The sequence below is a fragment of the Malania oleifera genome, chromosome 11, assembly GCF_029873635.1.
Source record: "Malania oleifera isolate guangnan ecotype guangnan chromosome 11, ASM2987363v1, whole genome shotgun sequence".
NCBI classification, from domain to species: domain Eukaryota; kingdom Viridiplantae; phylum Streptophyta; class Magnoliopsida; order Santalales; family Ximeniaceae; genus Malania; species Malania oleifera.
This window is the reverse complement of record NC_080427.1, coordinates 39,894,351-39,912,351: the sequence shown is the minus strand read 5'-3', so window position 1 is coordinate 39,912,351 and position 18,001 is coordinate 39,894,351. Positions and strand designations below refer to the sequence as shown.

The window sequence follows — 18,001 nt, the reverse complement described above, 5'->3', positions numbered from 1 at the left end:
GTTAGATCCCCAATGTAAATATTGTTGGAAGCGCTGGTTATCTTTTTTAATTGAGCAAACCCGCAAAATTAATTTGGCTCTGGTTTAGCCTGGCTACCCCTGCATGTTCTGGTTGAGTTTTTTGCTTCCTTTTATTATTTTTTTCTTGGTAAGGAGAAATGGACTGGGTTGCTGAAGCTATCTTATGTCATGTAGAGAACACGAAGCCCTATCTAAAATTTGCTGTAGAAGTCATGGTCAAGAGACTTGAGAAATGGCAATCAATATAGATCAAAATACTCAACCAGGCTATTCTTAATATAGGGAAAACAAAACACAAGCTACGATTGCCAGTGTGGGATTCAAAAGAGACGGCAAAGCTAGGATCTGTAGAAGAGAGTGTAATTTAGTTTAAAAGAAGTGATGCTCTTGGCACTCTATTTTTTTTTTTTTTTTTTCTTGCCCAAAAGTTATATCAAATTTATTATGGAGTAAAAAAAATTTTAATTTAGTTTAAAAGAAGTGATGCTCTTAGCACTCTAAATTTTTTTTAAAAAAATTGAAATGTGTTATAAAAATGCATGAAAATAAATAGAAATGAGATAAAAATTTACGTGGTTTGGCTACGCCTACTCTACGGGCGAATGAGATAAAAAATTTTACTATCACGGAAAGAAGTACAAGATGACGATTTGGAACCGATCTTGTATAAAATATCGAAATTGGTCTTGTACAAGATATTTCTATCTTCTCTTTATCTCTCATCTTCTTTCTATATATCCTACTTCAAGTATGCAAAGATATGTCATAAATTAGAAAAGGAGGCTGCCCTTTTATAGGGTAATGTGGATAGCTAAACATTTATTGGGGTGGAAATCTAAAGGGTGGAAGATGGCGTGACATACATATTTCATAACACTCTCCCTTGGATGTCACTCATATATTAATTCCTTCTACTAAAATTTTTAAGATATCTCATTTCGAAAAGATGAACTAATTTCTTGAATATTATAGTAAGCAAAGTTTTGGTGAACAAATATGTTAGATTATCACTTTATCAAATCTACTGGGCATCTATATCACCATTCTTCTGGAGTTCATGTGGATAGAAGAATTTTGGAGAGATATGCTTCATTCTGCCACCTTTTATGTATCATCCTCTCAGTTGAGTTATACATGCAATGTTATCTTCACATAAAATTGTTGGAATGCTATTGATTGATTGAAGACAACAATTTACTTGGATATGACAAATCATTTATCTGAGTCATACGCATTATCTACTAACTTCATGGATAGCTACTTTCTCAAAAATGATTGGAGGATGTTGTTGTAATCATCTGCTTTACTCTCAAATAGTATTGAATGTGTTTAATTTCATTCTAGTGTCGTCGAGTAGGAGTAGAGCTATATCATGCTAGTAGGTTTACAACAAATTCAATGTCGGGTCTTAAACAATTTGCCAGATACATCAAAAAGCTGATAGCAGTTAAATATGGTACTTCAGGACCAAGTAATTTCTCCCCTTCATCATAAGGCTTAGATATGGTACTTCAAGGCTAAATAATTTCTCTCCCTCATCATGAGGTCGAAATTGATTTTTCTTAACATAATCTCACCATCATTAGAGATCCCAAATGATGAATTTTATCCATATAAAATTGTCTCAATACCTTTTCGGGATATTTAGATTGATGAACAAAAATTTCACTATTTTACATATTCAATCTGTAACCCAAGACAATATTTTGTCTTTGCTAAATCTTTCATCACAAATTCCGTCATTAAATAATGAACAATTTTAGTGAGCTATTTAGGAGTCTCAACTAAATTCAAATCATCAACATAAACATCAGTTATAGCAAATTCAGATTCTGATTTTTAATAAAAATGTATGGACAAATTGAATTATTTATGAATCTTCTTTCACAAGGTATTCACTTAATAGATAGTACCACATGCGTCCTATAACGATTCTAAAAATAATATATATGTAAGTGTAAAAAAAAAGAGTTATTATTAAATTAAATTATATGTGTATATATATATATATATATATATATATATATATATATATATATATATCATGATGATGATAAGGATGCTAAAGCATCATTATATGAAATTTTCAATTGTAGATCCCCCTTTGGCCGTCTCTCTCTCTCTCTCTCTCCCTCTCCCTATCTCATTCTCTCTCTCTCTCCTTTTAATTTAATTATTTATTTATTTATTCATTTTTTAATCCCTAAGAAACCCTATAAAATTACGAAAATACTCTTTCTTCAAATTCCCTATAAATAGGAGATCCTTAATTCTTTTTTCATAAAAGAATTCAAAAAAAGAATTGAAGGATAACTAAGGAAAAAGATTTAGTGAGGGACGGAAAATTTTTGCATACTTAAAATTCTCACTCTTTCACTTTTCCCAACTCACTTTATGAATTCGTTATATTATTGCATTAGAGGAACGAATCAAAGATAAGTGAGCTAAATTATGTTAGATTTTATTTTAAAATATACCTGATTTAAATTAAGTAAGTGAATTTAATTAAAGTTGTTTTATTTAAATATATACCTGAGTTAAATAAAATAATGCAGATTTTATCGTATCCACTTTTCATTAAACATATCGGAGTTAAATTAAAATATGTGGAATTGATCATACTCATATTTTTATTTAAATATACCCGAATATATTGTTATCGATTTTCTCAGGTAATTTATTAAATTATAATTAACATGCAAATCGTGTGGCATGAGTTTATTTTATTGCATAAATGAATAAGTATGAGATTTTTATGGTGTTATGTTTATTACGTGATTTATTGCGATTAATGATGAAAATTTATTACTAGTGCTATAGTAAGAAATGATGGGATTTTTATTGCATAAATTATAATTGTATGTTTTAAAAACTCTGATGACTTGAATGTGATGGATACTTGGTTCCGTAGTTACAAATAAGTAAGAGTGCAACCACACTATTGTGAAAGTGTTGGTGGTGGATAGTAGATTTGTCTAGAGTACACACCTGCTTCCGGATCAGGATGTGATAGGAAAATCGCACTTACAGACATGTTATAGTGTGATTTAGTTTGGTCGGCCAACCAAGTTAAGTCCAGTTTTCGGACCGCACAACCCGGTCATGAGGGTAAACATGACATGTGTAGTGACCTAGAGAAATTATGGTATTTAAACATTAAAGAGAGAGGGAAATGAAATTAGTATAAGAAGACAACAGCAGCCTTCGTCGACGACGCAGCATATTGAACTCGTCGACGAGGGTGTAATTCGTCGATGAGAAGATACCGAGAGCGGGTTTGGACAAATCTGAATTTCGTCGACGAGAAATGAATTCATCGACGAATTTTCTTCATGACCTTGTCGACGAGATGACATGGCTCATCAACGAAGGTTATTGTATAAATAGGCCAAATCTTTATTTTTTGTTGAAATTTCACGCACAAACTCTCTCTCCCTTTTCAGTTCCTACACCTTCTCTCTAGTTTTTTGGGTTTGTTTTTCGCCAAATCGACGATCCGAAGCCACCACGATACTCTTGGGAAAGTTCTCTGCATATCTACTCGAGTGGTTCGTTGGTGGGGCTAGTTCAGAATTCATCCTAGATCCAAGGTAAGGCTTTCCGCTCAATATTTGGCTTTTTGATAGTTGTAGAAAACGTAGTACGCGTATAAATACTGAAGTTTAGTTCTGAAAAATATTGTTTTCAGGGTATTGACCAAGGAACCCAGCGGGTGTTAAGTTGATTGTTTTAAAACTTTTTTCAAGAATCAAGTAATGGGATAAACTAAGTTAGTTATTTTATGAAAATGTATGTATGTTATTACAACATCTGATTTTAGGAAAATAAATATATATATTTATATGTGTTTTATAACTCCGCCTGTGATGCACTTAAATGTCCTAATTTTTTCACACACAGCCGGTCCCAAGCCCAGATTAAGGAGGAGGGTTGCGTTAGGTAGCTGACAGCTAGCGTAAAATTTGTCAGATCACTATGATATGAATCCTTACTGAATATTTGTTGGGACATCCCCTACGAGCGACGCGTTGCACTTGAACCACCCAAGTGTAGCGAAAAGTGGGCGAGGGTGGGCTAGGTCGTCGCCCCGAAGCGACGCGCCGTGTCGGTGCCTGGGTATGGTGGCAAATGTGCGAGAGTTCTTGCATCATTCTGGACGTGGGCAGGTAAAGACGTTGGTTCAGGAAACTAGGATTAGATTAGCAACTTGGAATATAGGGACACTTATAGGTAAAAGCATGAAAATTGTGGATACATGATTAGAAGAAGAATTAATATAATTTGCCTTCAAGAAACTAAGTGGGTGGGGGAGAAAGCTAGAGAAATCGATAAATCAGGTTTTAAACTTTGGTACACTGGAAAAGAAAAACATAAGAATGGAGTAGGCATTATTATAGACAAAAACTTAAAAGATAGCGTTGTGGATGTAACTAGAGTAAGGGATAGAATTATAAAAATCAAAATGGTATTAGGACAAGAGATAATAAATATCATTAGTGCTTATGCTCCTCAATTTGGCTTAGCAGAAAATCTTAAGAGACAATTTTGGGAAGATATGGATAGTATTATATAAGGCATACCAGGGACTGAGAAAATATTTATAGGAGGAGATCTGAATGGACACGTTGGAAGAGATAATAAAAATTATGAAAGGATACATAGAGGATATGGATATGGAGACAAAAATGAGTCTAAGGAGATGATCTTAGACTTTGTTATGTCATATGATTTTAGTATAATGAATACTTGCTTTAAGAAGAGAGAAGAACACTTAATAACCTTTAAAAGTGGACAAAATAGAAGTCAAATAGATTTTTTTTTAACTAGGAGGGTAGATCGTGTATCATGCAAGGATTGTACAGTTATTCCAGGTGAAAGTCTAACCACACAACATAGAGTCTTAGTGTTAGATATATGCATTAAAAAATGGAAGAAAATGGATAAAATAAACCAGTGTAGGAGAACTAGATGGTGGAACCTAAAAGGAGAAAATATAATAAAATTTAAAGATAAAATGATCAAATATGGGGATTGGACCTTAGATGATGGGATAGATTCAAATACTCTTTGGAATAGATTAGCTAACTTTATTAAAAAATAGCAAAAGAGATTTTAGGCGAATCAAGGGAAAGATTCTCAAATAGCAAAGAAAGTTGGTGGTGGAATAAAGATGTGCAAAAAATCATAAAGACAAAAAGAATTTGGTATAAAACGTGGCAAAAATGTAGAAACAGCGATAACTTTGAAAAATATAAGAAGGCAAGAAAAGATGCAAAAAGGACCGTTAGTAAAGCTAAATATAGATCATTTAATAGTTTGTATGATAGATTAGGTACAAAAGAAGGGGAAAGATATATATTTAAACTTGCTAAAGCTAGAGAAAGGAAGAACAAGGACGTAGGAAATGTAAAATGTATAAAAAATGAGGATGATATTGTCTTGGTTAAGGACGAAGACATTAAAGAAAGATGGCGAAGTTACTTTAGTAAGTTGTTTAATGAAAACCAAATAGAAGACTTAAATTTAGAATTGTCAAATGAGGAAAAGACTAAAAATATAAGATTTATTCAAAAAATTAGAGTTAACGAAGTTAAGTTTGCACTAAAAAAGATGAAAAATGGGAAAGCTATGGGACCAGATAACATCCCAATTGAAGTTTGGAAATGCTTGGGTGATAACGGAATTATATGGTTAACTAATTTATTTAATACAATTGTAAAAACTAAGAAAATGCCAGATGAATGGAGGAAAAGCACTTTAATACCTATATACAAAAATAAAGGAGATATTCAAAATTGTAATAACTATTGTGGAATTAAATTTATGAGTCATACGATGAAACTATGGGAAAGAGTAGTTGAACAAAATTAAGGTTAGAAACGAAGATCTCAGAAAATCAATTTGGTTTTATGCCTGGGAGATCTACCACAGAAGCTATTTATCTTTTAAAAAGATTAATGGAAAAGTTTAGGGAAAAGAAGAGGGACTTGCATATGATATTTATTGACCTTGAGAAAGCATATGATAGGATACCTAGGGAAGTTCTATGGTGGGTTTTAGAAAAAAAGGGTGTATGTTGTAAGTATACCAATGTCATTAAGGATATGTACGATGGAGTAATGACTAGTGTAAAGACTATAGATGGAGAAACTAGAGAATTTCCAATAACCATAGGTGTACATCAAGGATCTGCTTTGAGTATTCAAAAGGAGGTTTTATGGTGTATGTTGTTTGCAGATGATATTGTATTAATTGACGAAACTAGGGATGGAGTAGAGGGTGAGTTAGAATTATGGAGAGAAGCTTGGGAATCTAAAGGCTTTAAGATAAGTAGAAATAAAACAGAATATATGAAATGTAATTTTAGTAATGATAGGAGGAATATTAGAGACAAAGTTAAACTTGATGATGAAGAAATAAATAACACTTGTAGATTTCGATACCTTGGATCTATTATGCAAGCTGAAGGAAAAATTGAAGATGATGTAATGCATAGAGTTAAAGCAAGTTGGGTAAAATGGAGAAGTTCTTCAAGTGTTCTATGTGATCGTAGAATACCCTTAAAATTGAAAGGGAAGTTTTATAAGACAGCTATAAGGCCAGCTATGCTATATGGATCAGAATGTTGGGCGACGAAGAAACATAATATCCAAAAAGTAAAAGTTGTCGAGATGAGGATGTTTAGATGGATGAGTGGTATAACATTGAAAGATAAATTAAGGAATGAACATATTCGTGGTAAGTTAGGTGTAGCTCCTATAGAAGATAAGATAAGGGAAGGACGACTCAGATGGTATGGACACTTGCAACGTAGGCCTTATAGTGCACCTGTGAGGAAGAGTGACTTAGTTACTGTTGGGGGGCAGTAGAAGGGGTAGGGGTAAACCTAAAATAACTTAGGAGGAGATAGTGAGTAAGGATTTAATATCTTTGAATCTATCAAAAGAAATGGTTTATTATGGCATAAATTGGCGAAAAAGGATTCATATAGCCGACCCCACTTAGTGGGACTAAGGTTTGGTTTTGTTGTTGTTGTTGTTGTTGTTGTTGTTGTTGTTGTTGTTGTTGTGTATTTATGTGTTTTATGTTTGAGAAATACTGTTGTAAAAAATGATCTGTTTAAATATGTATAAAACTTGTTTCGTGTGGCATGAGTAAAATTTATAATGAAATACTATTTTTCTGGGAATATGATAATGATGTGGATTTTTATAATAAAAATGGTGAACGAGCCGAGAATTTTTTTTACATGTATTGCCGGCATACGGGCCGTGCTATGGGTATGATTTTTTGGCATACGGGGCAAGCTATGGATATATTTGCTAGCATACGGGCCAAGCTATGGATATGAATTGCCGGCGTACGGAACAAGCTATGGTAAAATATAAAATACCGACATACGGGCCAATAATTTTCATGATATACGTATATATGAAAAATGATATGATGATATTGATTTGGTAATTAATGGTATGAAATATTCATATATCACAATTTCATTATATGTTATATGTTATCAGAACCTGGTTGGTTTGGTTTAGGCTAACACTTGTAAGGTACCGCTGCTATGTGTTCGTGATCATCACGATATTGTGTTAACGCTGCTGTACGGAGAAGAATGAGGTTGAATAGTCGATGTGGTTTTAAGAAGTGTGAGCGCCCCTGGTGTACGGACCAGGTCTGGAAGACCCATCGGACTTACAGACTGTACTTTTGACTTAGCAGTGGTCGGTCAATCATTGTCAGATCCCGCCTTCGGGCCACACAACCCAGTCATGTGGGGGTAACACATGACAACAGTCAGCTAACCTACCAAGTTATTTTTTGTATTATTATTATTATATAAGATGATCTATGCCATCAGAAATCCTTTATGTTCTGCTTTTGAATGAGTATATATGTTTCCCAGATATGATACATATAGTTTTACTGGTTATGTTTATGTATATGATTATATGTGTAACATAGAAATGCTCATGTTGCCACACACTAGTATTAGTTTATTTCCCTTACTGAGAGGTGTCTCACCCCTAAATTATATGAACATTTTAGGAGCCCATAATAGGAGAGTGGATAAAGCTCCGCTGAGATAGATACAGCTGACATGCCCTTTCTAAAGGGTAAGTGTTTTGTTAGGGTCAGATGGGTTTTGTGATAAGTGACCCTATGACTCTTTTGGAATGGGTATTATACAAATACAATGGATGTTGTAATTCTGGTATTGAGATGGATGGCATTATGTGTATGATATTATGAGATGTTTATGATTTTATGTTTCCTGCTCCTTAGACTTCTATATTGTGTTTCTAACGTATCCTTAATACCCACGGGTTCAAGTTGATCATGATCTACTGGATGTGTTATACTGGTTTTGTTGTATTATAAAAAATGTATGGAAATTAAGCAGGTCGTTACAACATGCATAGACCAAAAGGAATTTTTTATACATATTTATATATTTATGTGATCATAGCCAATTATTAGGCCTAAATAATGGTTTGAAAGAAAAGTATATATATATATATATATATATATATATATATATATAGTTATTCATGGTCATATTTAATGGGCTTATATAATGATTTTCAGTGGAGAAAAGTGTACACATATTTGTGAACAAAGCCCCGTGTAAGAGGGCTAAATGATGATATGAAAGAAAGGTATAAAGGAAACTATATATATTTATATGCATACGTCTATTTGGATTAAAAAATGATTTACAATTATTCAAATGCAGTTTTTAACAGTTAAATTATTAAATGAATTTTTACACTGTAAAACTCATTATAGCCACACACTGGTAATAATTTAGTCTATACTTACTGAGCGTCGTCTCACCCCAATTATTATCACACATTATAAATACCTTAAGGAGCATATTGGAAATCAGAGTAACGCAGTGAAGGCATGGGTGGGATTAGAAAGAGCTATTTAGAATAAATAGGATATGTTTTAATTTTTTGGAATATTTAAGGAATATAGTTATTTTGATATTAGTGATACTATTGCAATGAGATTATTTAGTACTCTGGTAATAAATGTATTTAAAGTCTTCCGCTGAAAAATTATTTATAGGAACCCACACAGGTTTGGGTCACTATATTTAGTATCAGAGCCCCAGAATATAAATTTTATAGACTTTAGGAATGATTTTTACCAGAATATAGGTATGAATTATGATGAGAGTAAGAATGGGTAGGTTAGGATATTGTTAAATCTATTATTTTGTTATACTAAATTTTAATTAGGGCTATATTTAGTAAAATTTTGAGGACGAAATTTTTATAAGGAGAGGAGTGTGTAACAACCCCAAAAATAATATACATATAAGTGTAAAAAAAAGAAAAAAAGAAGAAGTTATTATTAAATTAATTAATTAATTTATATATATATATATATACGCATTTATATTTATAAGATTATTGTTTTAAAGTGTTTTAATTCAAATAGACGTATGCATATAAATATATATACTTTCCTTTATACATTTCTTTCACATCATCATTTAGCCCTCTTACACGGGGCTCTGTTCACAAATACATGTACACTTTCTTTTACTGAAAATCATCACATAGGCCTATTATGTAACGACCCGAAAGTTCTACTACATTTTTTTTTACTGCTAAAAATATTAAATTACTCTAATACCAATAATATTATCCACAATGTCCTCCCATACCCAAAATGCGTACCGAGGATACCTGTACATAAATACATATTATCTATGTAGCGGAAAACATAAAATACCTAAACCTTATGTACAATACCAGGGTTCTATTATCTCCATAAATATACATGTGCATCCCCACAAAAACCATAAAACGTCCTAGAGATCATACAAAACACATATTCCAACTCAACACTTACCCTGAATCTTTGTTCCAACACCTCCTCTACCTAGAAGCTCGCTCCGCTCGCATGTCTAGATCTCCTGAAATGTTTGAATTCTGGGGTGAGATACCTCTCAGTAAGTGGGATAGAGTATCATCAGCGTGTGGCATTATAAGTTCTAGCATGTTATAATTATATAAATACTGCAAGTAATTCAGCTATAATATGTTTCAACCGTAACTGATAAATCATGAAAATTTGTAACATTAAATATAAACATACTATATCATAATAAATTTCCATAATATGTAAATTATCTGCTATAACTATATAATACTGAAAATTTTCCCTGGATAGAAAGTTAGCTGATATCATGTATTACCCCCACATGATTGGGTTGTGAGGCCCATAGGCAGGACCTAGCAATGGTTGACCTACCATGCTAAGCCAAAACTAACTCGTCTGTAAGTACGATTGGCCTGCCCAGCCTAGTCCGGACTGCCAGGGGGGCACACTACTCTACTCTGGGCACAATCGACTATCCAATCACCAACACTCTATTTGAGACATGTGGTGGCACTAATCTAAACTGATAGCTACGGTGTCATGCTCTGAAACTAAACTAAGTCATCAGGGTTCTACTATCATATAGTACATTTCATAAATAACTATAACATAATTCATTTCATATTTCTGTATAAAATCTGTTATATTAAATTTTTTGAATAAATTGTGTGTATATATATATATATATATATATATATATATTTATATATATCTGACCATGGCACTGGGTCGACTGAGCTGTCACGGCACTAGGCCAACCGAATTATCACGGCACTGGGCTAGTTGAAATATCACGGCACTGGGCCGACTGATCTGTAATAGTACACTGTATAATATCATATTTTCTATGATGTTTGTGTCATTCTGAAAATCATTATTATACTGCATTTGTTCTTTGTATCATAAAATATTTCGGTTCATTTATATATACACTGTAAAATAATCACACTCATGTCGCACAAGTGAGTGTTGACCTATAATATACTAACTTTCTAGGAAAAACATATTTTTACTGAAAATTATATCAATTCTGTTTCTAGAGTTTACTCAGTCCAAAACATCAGATTTCCCAAAACATACATTAATTCATAAATTTCATTTTCATATACCTAAATATCCAAAAAATCATATAAATATATTTTCTAAAATCAAATATTGTATTTTGAATCAGTAGATTTTCTAAAAATACCTGACATATTCTATCCCCTTACCTGATTCTTGGAGAAAAGCCTTCAGGGATCCTAAACCGTGCCTGCGGTACTCGCCCAAAACCTTGTATCTATAAATCTTAATTTAATCAACTCAACCCCAGAATAACATCCATTTAACATTCCCTAGGCCCACACATTTCAAATAACTGATTAAACTTTCAAAACAGCTTCCTTACCCTGGTTTTGGAGTGGTGTCTGGAATGCTTAAATTACGAAACTGCTCCGGTTAAATTGTAAAGAACGTTGCCAAGATCCCGAAATAACATTCTTTCTTTGATTCGGGCTTAAACCAGGCGAGAAAATGAAGAGAGAGAGAGAGAGAGAGAGTGTTTGATTTTTAAACAAATAAAATGACTTAAACCCTTTATATAGGGTTGCTGGTGTAATAACAATCATAATAACTCTAATACTAATGCATACTAATAAAGTCAAAGTTCATTCGGACCCATAGGTACCGGGGATATACCTGTCTATATATACATAACGTCTATGCAGCAGAAATTATAATTTACACAACCATACATAGAGTTCTACTATGTTCTTAAATACACATAAATTCATTCCCAAAAAAACCATAATATCCTAGTGGCATAACCCTAAAAATTCATCCTAAACACAACCCAAAAGAACCATAAGATATGTGTCACAAATGAGAAGGAGAGGGTGTCCTTTTATAGGGATAATATGGATAGTTAAGCATTTATTGGAGTGAAAATTTAAGAGGTGGAAGATGGGGTGATATATATATTTTATAACAAAATGATGAATTGTCTCATTTTTTATTTTTTATTTTCACTTGTCTAATGAAAATCAAGCTATAAAAGTAAAAAAGAATTAAAATTATTTAATATATTAAAAAATAAATGTGCAGATGCCAGATTTAATAATAATTTTTTGAATATGAAAAGCCCCCTCTTTGAAAATAATGAATAATAAATTCTTTTGTGATTTGTGCATGTGTACCTGTGAAAGGAATTTGCAAAATTATTTTTAACAATTGTCCAAATTCGAGAATTGCTATCCACTTCTTATTGCTACGTGGCAGTAACCCACTGCCTCTGTTTATTTTCTCGGGCCAGCAATTGCCAAGTGCAGCTGCGTGCGAAGGAATTCGAGAGAGAGAGAGAGAGAGAGAGAGAGGTGCATAGCAGGAATTCTTAGAAATGGCAGCAGTGGGGCGTTGTACGGCACTCTCCTCCCGAAGGTAAACTATATTCATATATGTTTTTTGTAATGATTTTCTGTGAACTCTTTACGCATTCCTAAGCTTTCGATCCAGCATGGGGTTTATTCTAACTTCATTGTGTCACAACCCGTTTCTGTTTGGTGGTCGAGAAAGTGTGCTTTTAAGCGTGTGGATTGGCGGTTGGGGGGGTGAGGGAGTCAAAATTTTGAACTTTAGAATCCTCCCTCGACCGTGCCTAATGCAATTGTTTGGCTTGGTTGAAAGAATCCAAAAATGTATAGACATAAGATTGAAAAAAAATGTTTGTTTTCTTTACCTCAGTTTTCTCAGCTGCTGAAAAATACAGAGAAATTTGGTTTTTTTGCAATGCAAATGGGAAACTTTTTTTTGGGCTTTCCCATGAGATGATCGTGCATGTGCATTGTGTCAAATTTGTGGTGACTGGTGAGCGAAATAGTTTCAGGGCACGATTACTGTAAAATATAGGCAGCTGTGTATTTTGCAAAGAAGGTTCTGATTGAAATTTTGCTTGGTTCTCCAGAAACTGCATGGGATTCTGCTCTTTTTTTTTTTTCTTTCCTTCTTCATTTTCTTGAGATAGGCCATGTTAATTCTTTTCTTGCAAGGTCTGGCATCAGCAATTGCATCTGCAGCATTGCTTCTTTTTATTTTCATTTTTTTCATGGCATTTCAAGATAGATCGTCATTTGATGCTTATTTGGGTGAATTTGATTTGAGGAATTAATGGGATTCAAATTTTAAAGAGATCAGATTCAAAACCAGATCTTTAATAACTTGAGTCTTGAGATAAGAGATTATAGGATATGTTTCAGCAAATTCTGGACATCTTGGTTGGTAGTTGACATTCATCAAGGAAGAATCATACCAGGAAAACCACTTCGTCGAAGAAATTTTGGTATTAAGGCAGAAGTAAATTATGTGAATGCAGAAGAAGCAAAGAGACTTATTGCAGTTGAAGGATATTCTATTCTAGATGTGCGAGACAAATCTCAATATGGTCGAGCCCATATAAAATCATGTTACCATGTGCCTCTTTTTATTGAAAATCAAGACAATGACCTTGGTAAAACTTACACTCCCTACTCTTATCTCTTTTAAGTGATTCACATGTTTCATTTGTAAAAACTGCAGTTAGTGATATGTAAAATATTCTTTGAACATTACTTTTGACTTATTCAGCGCCTCCTTTTCATTGATGGTTGATTTTATGCAGGAACAATTATAAAGAGGACTGTGCACAACAATTTTTCTGGTTTGTTCTTTGGCTTGCTCTTCACTAAACCCAATCCAGATTTTGTGCCGTCTGTCAAGAGCCAGCTCTCACCCGAAAGTAAAGTACTACTGGTATGCCAGGAAGGATTAAGGTTAGTTTTTTACAATTTACCATATCATGTTGCACCCATGCCCATGGTTCATAAATTGGCTTTCAGCCTAATGCAACCATTTTTTTTAAAATGGGGATCAAACAGAGATGAATGCTGAAAATTAGGCATATTGGATTAAGTATAAGAGATGCAGAATCTCTGCTTTTGACAGAGGACATGGTTTTAGATAGGCACGCATTATTTTACTAATTAAAATGTTACAAACAAGGTCGTGTGAGTAATAAAAGTGGATGGTGGTAAGAAGTGATAGCATTGTATCCTGATTCCAAGAAGTCAAGAACTATATGCATTGTTTCTTTCAAAATTTTTGTACCCTTGAGTTTGATCAAATCAAGGCGGTTATGAGAAATTTTTTAGTTCTACTTGGTGGTTACGCTCATGAAAAAGAGGGCTAAATAAATGTAACTGCCAATGCATAAACTCATCGTGGTGTGATAAATTTAATTGATGAAAAAGTTTAGGTTTTACTCCTCACTACCATTGATAAGAAATTATACAGGGGAGGCATTCAACTCCCTCCACATTAGCTGCTGCTTCTTAGATAAAAGAATTGGGGATTGGGAGGCTTAAACCCTGCCTGAGGACATATTTAGTCATTGATTCATCTGCCCGTGACCCGCACTAGAAGTACTATCATTCTTGCTTATAACCTTTCATTGTTTGCGTAATGGACAGAATTGCCAAGTTACCAGATTTCTGGGCAATTTTCGAGCTCATCTATGGGAATGACATTGTTGTCACTAATGGTTATCTTTAATTTGTACTGATTTAAGTCAGCTATTATGATAGCCAAACAGTTTCTCTAGAACCCATCAGCAAAGGATTTTCTCTTACGCAGAAGATAGAAGAGGAGTGGCTTTGGACATATTTCCTTCCCACCAATATATTTTTATTGATACAGTGTATCAACTGCTTCTAGACAATATTGACAGAAATTGAATGTTGTGTTATGTTGAGTTTTTTTGGTTTGTACCCATTCTTTCCCATATCTAACATTTGCAGCACTATGTTTCTTTCTTGAAGGTCTGCTGCAGCTGCTAACAAGTTAGAGCAAGCTGGTTACCAAAACATAGCATGTGTAACATCAGGCCTTCAATCGGTAAAACCAGGTTAGAACATATTTCCGAAACTTGCTGCAAACCCTCCTTACCCTTATTAAGACAGGCAAGGAATTCTATCTGTAGGAACATTTGATTCTGTTGGTCCCGCCGAGTTGCAAAATGCTGGCAAAGCTGGTCTGGTTACAATTCAAGGCAAGATCTCAGCTGTGCTCGGAACCGTACTTATCTGTATGATCAGCACCTATACTTGAAATTTTTGCAAATGATATGCTTGATCCCCTCAACAATTGTCGATTTTATTATTTTATCATATGTGCAGGTGCATTTATTTTCATTACCTTCTTCCCGGAGCAAGCAGAAAAGCTACTTCAAATGGCCCCTGCCAGCTAGCCCTTAGAGCTCCCTAGAATTTTGCAGCGGCTGTTTATTCTTTGTATGGTCTAAGGAACTGAAATGGCCTGAAGAAATTGAGATGTCTGAACGTATTAAACATAAGAAAAACTAATAGAATGGAGCGAGGAAGCCTGTGAATATATGAACTCTGTACGTTGTAATTTTTCTCACCCAGTTAAAGAGCATGCTTCATTCAGAATTCTAATATTTGCGATTTCATTCCTTCTTGGATCAATGATTTGGTCAGAGAGAAGGAAATATAAAAGAAGGAAATCAGTTCTTTATTGCAATTTCTCTCTTTATTGAATACTATTAAGGATGAAAATTTGTTCAAATATGATTACAAATTTAGAAAAATCAAGGGTTAATAGCATATACTATAAAAATTTTATTTGTTCATTTATTATATTTTTTATTTTCTTTCTTGTTTGTCTTGATTTACAAAGAATTCTTGCAGGACTACAAACAGCTATCTTGACTCCAATTGATCGTGTGATATTAATCAATATGGTAACGTGTGAATGTATAACAGATACGACTCCACATAATGGGATTTAAGGCTTATTATTATTGATATTGTTGTTTGTTTGTTGTTGTGCTATTGTACTATTAAATAATGACTAAACTTTAATAATTTTTTTCTTTCTAGAAAAGCAAAGGGTATAACTACAAATTTGTGGGCTCTTCTAAAAGTACCCTAACTTTTTGAAAGAAAAAATAGTCATGGTCTCTTTTCGTGTTGGACGAACATAGTTTGAAAAGAATAAACGAATGAATGATTGTTTGTTCTCAATGATTGTCTACTCTTAGCCTTAAAGGGCTCAATTTATACAATGTAATTACATATATGGATCACATGATTTAATTTATGGAAGATAGGTATGTACACACATGGATTACATGTCTTAATTCATACAAGAGAGGTATGTACGTCACGTGGGTAAATTTTTGTAAGGTAGGTATGTGTATATGGATGTATTTACACACACTGTTATATCTTGCTAACATTCCCCCTCAAACTCGAGGAGATAGACTTTGGCGAAGATGTTAGCTAGTTATTCAGAGGAGAGATTGGCAACCATGGTTTGATACCATGTTAGATAAACATAGTTTGGGAAGAATAAATGAATGAATAATTGTTTGTTATGAATGATTGTCTTCTCTTAGCGCCAAAGGCTCAATGGAAAATATGTATTTACACACATGGATCACATGTGTTAATTCATTCAAGATATATAGATAAATTTAAATAAGGTAGGTATGTACACGCGGATGTATTTATATATAATTTTATCTTTCTAACACTTAAAATTAAGAAGCAAAACTATTCTCCCCAAAATAAGATTACACTCCTTTTGGTGATAATTAAAATTTCAAATTCCTTTAATAACAATTTCTCTAAAAGTCGTATGTGTGTATGTTGTGTGTGTATTCACTAGGGGAAAGTTCGGGATTTTCAAAGAAGTCACAAGCAAAGATCAATAGTTTTCTAATTTTTTTATGATGAACATGTAAAATAAAGTGTTGAATTTCATTTCGTTTATTTTCTATATACCAATCATTTCCTTTTCAAGAATAGATTAGTGTGGCTATAGATTGGTTTATTTTCTTTTAAATAAAGTGGTGATAATTTGTTCAGTTGACCCAAATTACAGCTCATAAGTTCAACGGTTTTCGATTAGTGTGGGAATAGATTAATGCTTCCAATGATTGAGAATTCGCATAAGCTTGGACATGGGGGCCTTCACATTTTTTCTCTTTTTTGGCACAATATGCCTTTTAAAGGTGGCCTAGGCTTAAGTTAAAATTCTACCCATTTCCTCCCCCACCCCAACATACTCTTACAAGAGCCAAAGAGATGAACCACTATGTTTAATTCACAGCTAAGATCCGAATCTAAGATCCCAATTCCTATTCCTACTCTCAAACACAACCTTTGGGCAAAATTCAAGAAGAATTGCGTGTTACTTCTACTTTTATGATAATTGACTAATATCTATCAACTTAAACATTATAAATTATAAGATTAGTCGATTACTTTTCCAAAAATATACTTTGTAGGAAAAAACTATCCTTCAATATTCAACAATTTGTGTTGCTGGCCCAAACTTATAGACAAAATTATAGGTTTAAAAATTTTAATTGATATAGAAACACAACCAAGGATGGAGCATGGGAGTACTTGTCGGTTATCAGAATTATTGTTTTAAGATCGTGCCTGAGGGCATGAATTTTAAGCTTTGAATTTGTATTAGGATAAATTTAAATAAATTTTAATATAATTTTATACTGCATCTTATCCAAATTTAATACAACTCTAAATCCAAAGTCTCCAAAATAAAAGGTAAATTTTTTTCGAATTCACACAAACCCAAATCCGCAAACGATATCCATGCTCCCAAATATTATCTCAATTTCAATTAGCAACAGCATGCATCAAACGTCAGACAATTGTTTTAAGTGTCATCTATTGTACAATAAGTTCTGTTCTAGGACACAATTCAAATATTAAATACAAAAGAGAAACAATTAACAAGCCTGATGGTAATAAAATATATCACAATGAGAAACAATTTCTCCCATTTTACAGAACTTCCTAGGCAACCTCTCTTTTACCATCCATGCCTCGTTGATTTTTCCCTTTGACTAGACCCAATTGGTCCACCTTCAAGCTCAAATCAAGATGGTTACATTCTGAGATATCAGACATCCACAAAATCTGAGGATGATGCAGCCATGAAGGCAACCAAAAGTAGCTTAAGCAAATTTTTTTAAGTATCCTCAGCAGCAATTTGATTCTTCGGCAGAAACTTCCATTCTAAT

The 18,001-nt window shown here is 33.3% G+C and overlaps 1 protein-coding gene across 4 annotated transcripts; it reads left to right on the top strand.

Moving 5' to 3' along the window:
* The first annotated feature begins 12,176 nt into the window (after nt 1-12,176).
* LOC131167682 (rhodanese-like domain-containing protein 9, chloroplastic) lies at nt 12,177-15,468 on the top strand. Of its 4 annotated transcripts, none has more exons than XM_058126512.1 (6): nt 12,177-12,336; nt 13,152-13,402; nt 13,553-13,703; nt 14,748-14,833; nt 14,909-15,013; nt 15,105-15,468. In XM_058126512.1, exons 1-6 carry the CDS (start codon nt 12,296-12,298, stop codon nt 15,173-15,175), a joined length of 705 nt encoding a protein of 234 aa, XP_057982495.1. In that variant the 5' UTR covers nt 12,177-12,295; the 3' UTR covers nt 15,176-15,468. The 4 variants fall into 4 exon arrangements, with proteins under 4 accessions (XP_057982495.1, XP_057982494.1, XP_057982498.1 ...); XM_058126511.1 differs by having other exon boundaries at nt 13,140-13,402; XM_058126515.1 differs by having other exon boundaries at nt 12,187-12,336; nt 14,909-14,977.
* Nucleotides 15,469-18,001: the final 2,533 nt, after the last annotated feature.